General features: G+C 42.0%; 1 protein-coding gene across 7 annotated transcripts in view; it reads left to right on the top strand.

Moving 5' to 3' along the window:
* Positions 1-4,525: 4,525 nt before the first annotated feature.
* The window catches only part of APC (APC regulator of WNT signaling pathway), a 131,910-nt gene continuing 130,435 nt past the window's right edge, over positions 4,526-6,000 (top strand). For 5 of the 7 annotated variants that reach the window (XM_032403862.1, XM_032403861.1, XM_032403857.1 and 2 more), the window contains exon 1: positions 4,527-4,916. In XM_032403862.1, coding sequence (XP_032259753.1) covers positions 4,752-4,916 — 165 coding nt within the window. In that variant the 5' untranslated portion in view covers positions 4,527-4,751. Of the gene's footprint in view, positions 4,917-5,097; positions 5,181-6,000 lie in introns of those variants that run through there. The other 2 variants (XM_032403860.1, XM_032403856.1) reach the window with 2 other exon arrangements.

The raw sequence follows: 6,000 nt of genomic DNA, 5'->3' as shown, positions 1-6,000 counted from the left end.
TAGTGCACAGCACATAAAATAGGCACTCCATTAAATTGAAGCCTTCCTTTTCCCAGTCCTGCAAACATATGCAATACAATCTGCCCACTCCCCCATCATCACCTACTCTTCTCCATTTTATTCTTTCTCCGTCCCCACCCTTTCTAAAGTTCCCTTTTGTAATCTAGTTGAGGAGACATATAAATAGGAAATGACTTGCATTTAATATTAAAAACTAACAAGAGAAAAACAATGTTGAATGCCACTAACTACCTAGGTGCTGACAAACTTTCATTAATTCAACGAACACTTATTGAGTGACCCCCCATGCCAGGCATGGTGCTAGACATAGGGTGTCTATTGGTAAACAACATCGTCACTCCTCATGGAGTTCACAATGTAGTGGGAGAGTGAAAAAATAATAAATATATAATTTAACAATATGTCGAATAGAAGTGGTGAGAGTGGACGTTTTTGTCTTGTTCCTGATCATAGAGGAAAAGCTCTGTTTTTCACCATTGAAAAGATGTTAGCTGTGGGTTTTTCATATGTGGCCTTTATTATATTGAGATGTGTTCCCTCTAGACCTACTTTGATGAGGGTTTTTATCATGAATGAATACTGTACTTTGTCAAATGCTTTTTCTGCATCTATTGAGATGATCACATGGCTTTTATCCTTTCTCTTGTAAATACGATATATCACACTGATTGATTTGTGAATATTGAACTATCCTTACATCCTGGAATAAATCCCACTTAATCATGATGAATGATTTTTTTAAATGTATTGTTGGGTTCAGGTTGCTAATATTTTGTTGAGGATTTTTGCATCTATGCTCATCAGAGATATTGGCCTATAGTTTTGTGGGTTTTTTGTAGTGTCTTGATCTGATTTTGGTATCAGGGTAATGCTAGCTTTGTAGAATGAATTTGGAAGTTTTCCTTCCTCTTCTATTTTCTGGAATAGTTTGAGAAGAATAGGTATTAATTCTTCTTTAAATGTTTGATAGAATTCACATGTGAAGCCATCTGGTCCTGGACTTTTGTTTGTTGGGAGATTTTTGATTACTGATTCAATTTCATTGCTGATAATTGATCTGTTCAAGTTTTCTATTTCTTCCTGATTCAGTTTTGGAAGGTTGTATGTTTCAAGGAGTAAACTCTCACCACTTCTACTCAACATAGTACTGGAAGTCCCAGCAACAGCAATCAGGCAACAACAACAACAATAACAAAAATAAAAGGCATCCACATTGGTAGGGAAGAAGTAAAACTTCCACTATGTGCATATGACATAACATGACATTTTCTGACATACAGAAAACCCTGAAGACTCCACCAAAAAAACTACTAGAATTGATAAATGAATTCAGTAAAGTCACAGGATGCAAAATTAATATACAGAAATCTGTTGCATTTCTAGACACTAATAATGAAGTAGCAGGAAGAGAAATTAAGAAAACAATCACTTTATAATTGTACCAAAAATAATAAAACACCTAGGAGTAAACTTACCAAGGAGGTAAAACACCTGTACTCCAAAAACAATAAAACACTGATGGAAGAAACTGAAGATGACACAAACATATGGAAAGATATTCCACGCTCATTGACTGGAAGAACCAGTATTGTTAAAATGTCCATATTACCCAGAGCAATCTACAGATTTAATGCAATCTTTATCAAAATACCAACAACATTTTTCACAGAACTAGAACAAATAATACTAAAACATGTATGGAACCACAAAAGACAAAAAAATCATACCCAAAGCAATTCTGAGAAAGAAAAATAAACTGGAGGTATCACAATTCCAGATTTCAAGTTATACTACAAAGCTGTAGTAATCAAAACAGTATGGCACTGGCACAAAAACACACAGAGATCAATGGAATAGAAGAGAGAGCCCAGAAATAAACCCATATATGGTCAATTAATCTACAACAAAGGAGGCAAGAATATACAATGGGAAAAAAAGACAGTCTCTTCAACAAATGGTGCTGGGAAAACTGGTCAGCTACCTGCAAAAGAATGAAACTGGACCACCTTCTTACACCATACACAAAAATAAACTCAAAATGGATTGAAGACTTAAATGTGAGACCTACAACCATAAAAATCCTAGAAGGAAACATAGGCAGTGATTTCTTTAACATCAGCTATAAAAACATTTTTCTAGATATGTCTCCTCAGGCAAGGGAAACAAAAACAAAATTAAACTATTGGGACTATACCAAAAATAAAAGGCTTTTCGCAGTGAAGGAAACCATCAACAAAATGAAAAAGCAACCTACTGAATGAGAGAAGATATTTGCAAATGATATATCCAATAAGGGGCTAATATCCAAAATATATAAAGAACTTACACACTTCAATAGCAAAAACCCACAAATAATCCAATTTAAAAATGGGCAGAGGACTTGAATAGACATTTTTTCCAAAGCAAACATACAGATGCCAACAGACATATGAAAAGATGCTCAATATCACTAATCATCAGGGAAATGAAAATCAAAACCACAATGATATAGCACTTCACACCTGTCAGAATGGCTTAAAATCAAAAGGACAAGAGATAACAAGTGTTGGCGAGGATGTGGAGATATAGGAACCCTCTTGCACTGTTGGTGGGAATACAAACTGGTGCAGCCACTGTGAAAACAGTATGGAGGTTCCTCAAAAAATTAAAAATAGAATTACCACCATGTGACCCAGTAATTTCAGTACTGGGTATTTACCTCAAGAAAGCAAAAACACTATTTTGAAAAAATATATGCACCCCTATGTTTATTGTAGCATTATTTACAATAGCCAAGATATGGAAGCAACCCAAATGTTCATCCATAGATGAATGGATAAAGATGTGAGATATATATAAAATGGAATATTACTCAGCTATAAAAAAAGGATGAGATCTTGCCATTTGCAACAACATGGATGGACCTGGAGGGTATAATACTAAGTGAGGAAGTCAGAGACAAATACCACTTGATTTCACTTGTGTAGAATTTAAGAAACAAAACAATTTAACAAACAAAGAAAAAAAGAGACAAACAAAAAACCAGATTTTTTTTCTTTTAGAGAGAGAGAGATAGCAAGCATGCACACAAGCAGAGAGCGAGAGGAAGCAAGATAATCTTAAGCAGGCTCCACGCTGAGTACACAGCGTGATGTGGGGCTCAACTGGGGCTTGATCCCACCACCCTGAGATCATGACCTGAGCCCAAATCAAGAGTTGGATGCTTAACCCACCGAGCCACCCAGGCGCCTCCAAAAAACAGATTCTTAAATACAGAGAACAAACTAGGTTGCCAGAGAGTTGGGTAGGGGGATGGGTGAAATAGAAAAACAAAAATGTTGAGTGCCATGGAAGAAATGATCAGGTGCAATATTGGAAACTAACTGGAGAGCAGGAGGGATACATAGCTTAGGAAGGACGGCCTTTTCAGTGCCTTTCAGTACACTGAAACCTGAAAAGATGACAAGCTAGACATTTAAAGAACAATAGTAAGGATCTTCAAGACTGTGGGACAGCACATGCAAAGCATAGGCAGTCAGGAAGTTTTAGTATTTGGAAAGCAGTTGGGACAAGCAAGGTAGACAGGCCCCTTGTGGTAAAATCCAACTCTTACCATGGCCTCAATGCCCTACCTAATTTGACCCCTGCCTCTCCTCATCTCCTCCCACTGTCCATGCCACCTTTTCTCTTTGTCCCTCTTACCTGCTGGTCTCATTCCCACCTCAGGCCTCTGCTTTTGCTGTTCCCTCTGCCTGGAAGGCTCTGACCCAGATCTTCTCTTGGCTCCTGGCCCGTGTGGTCAGCCAGGCCTCAGATCAGATGTCATCTCCGGAGAAAGATTGCTAATTACCGCCCTTCACTCTCCTTCATCTTTTGGTGGTTTGCTCTCTCCCCATCCCTAATCACTATCAAACATTAATTCTGTGATTTGTCTTTTATTGTCCTTTCTTTCCCACTGGAGTGTAAGTTCCATGAGTTTATACTTCTTACTGCTGGAGCCTAGGACAGTATCAAGTATATAGTAGAAACCCAGATATTATTTGTTGAATTAATGTTGAATGAAATTAAGCTAGAGAGGTAATTAAAGGTAAAGAACAGGTAAAACTGTGTGAGACTAACGAGGACTTCCCAGAATAGGTATGCTTTGAATTAAAATGGGCGGGGGGAGGGCGAGGGATAGGAAGTGGTGCGCAGCTACAAAACAAGAATTCAGGGAATTACTCGTTCATCTCCGTCTTTTTCACTAGATTATGAGCTCCTTTTGGGCTGGAGCCAGGTTTATCAGCACCCAGCCTAGAACGCTTCACATTGTAGGCGCTACATAGGTATTTGCTGAATTACTGAGTGTGGATGTGCAGAAGGGTTTTATTAATTCGGCTGCTACCCCGTCAAAGTAAGGCGAGGAGGTCCGGCGACTCAGATTCGGTTTCGGACCGCGAAGAACCCAGTCTGAACGCTGCGGCAAAGCGACTGCGCATTCCGGCCCCTCCTTGCGGGGCTGGAGGACGCCGGCGATCCCTGCGCACGCATGCGCGCTGCGTTCTTCCCGCCTCCAACAAGATGGCGGAGGCCAAGTAGCAAGGGGGCGGAGTGTGGCCGCCGGAAACCCGGCCGCTGCTGGGGGGAGCTGCGGGCGAAGGCCCGGGAGCAGCGGGCCGAGGCTGGCAAGATGCTGTGCCCGGGAAGCGTTGTTAGTTACTGCTGAGGAAGGTGAAGCACAGAGCTGCCTTCCCGGACTCCCGGGGCCCCGTATGTACGCCTCTCTGGGCTCGGGTCTGGTCGCCGCTTTGCGTGCTTCTGCACCACCTTCTACTCTCGGGTCCTGGAGCTCCGGCAGCGGCAGCGGCTGTGTACCGCAGGAGAGCAAGCGCCCAAGCGGCGTCCGTACTTCTTGCCGCGGGGCGAGCGTCTGGCAGGTGAGTGAGACGCAAGCATTGACGTCTTTGGCCCGCCGTTGCTCCAGACCCTAATGGTGCTCGGCCGGACCCTGCCGCTCTCTTGTCTCCACGTCCCACCCCCTCCCCGCCCTGCGCCCCCTTTCAGGCCTCCAGTTGGACCCTGGCTTTGCAAGCCCTCCATTCTCACACCGTGCGAGGGGGTCGCGACGCCTGCCGCCCTCCGCACCTTTCCTGGCTCCTGGTGAAGCTTCACCCGTCCAAGCGGTCTCTCCTTCGCGTTAGGTGGGTGGGTCGTTGCCCCTCCTATTTTAGTCGCCTCCCCATCTTCCTGGTTTCGACTCTCTTGCTTCCTTTAAAAGTTTAACTGTCTGGGAATAATACCCGGTAGTCTCGTATATAGTTACAAAGAAAAAGCTTCACCTTGATGAAGGAATCAAGTCCCCAGGAGACGGGTCGTTTGAAGAGTTGGACTTCTTGGCCCATTGAACTCCTGCAAAGTAGAGAATGGTGCCTGTGATGCAAATGATTGTTCATGGAAATTAATCTCTGACTATAGTAAACCTTTGGTCTCCGAACTTTTAAGGCGGGAGCTTACGTTTTCTAGATCTAGTGAAAGAATTGGGAAGTGTTCGTTTTTAAAAAGAAGGCTTTGTGAATGTAAGATATGTAATAGCACAAGAAAGGTTAAGTGATTTATTCTTTTATTCAGTGTTCGCTTAAATTGCCCAGTGAAGCTTTAGAATCCCGTATTGTACAAGTTTTTGTTTTATTTAGAAAGGACTAAAATGGAGAAAGGCTTTTTAAACTCAAAACTTCTCAAATTTCTTGGATTCTCGATTGTTGCTACTACTTAACAGTCGCTATAGGACTTGATATTTTCTGCAAAATTTAGGCTGTGCCAGTCTCAGTTCTCCCTCCTTCGTTACTGGGGCAAGGGTACTCAGAATTAATGGTGTAAGAAACTGTCCTAAATAACCTGGTATCTTTCCAAAGTTTGTAAGTGCAAACTGCAGGATTGAAATGGTAGTGGAGGAAGTTGCCATGTCTGTTTCTCCCATATTTTCTGTCTTTCTGCAGTTATCTCAATTCTGTCCTAGAGGGC

The sequence above is a fragment of the Phoca vitulina genome, unplaced genomic scaffold (genome assembly GCF_004348235.1).
Source record: "Phoca vitulina isolate PV1807 unplaced genomic scaffold, GSC_HSeal_1.0 scaffold6, whole genome shotgun sequence".
Classification (NCBI taxonomy): domain Eukaryota; kingdom Metazoa; phylum Chordata; class Mammalia; order Carnivora; family Phocidae; genus Phoca; species Phoca vitulina.
Note: the sequence above shows the minus strand (reverse complement) of the source record. Positions and strands in the feature narration are given on the sequence as shown.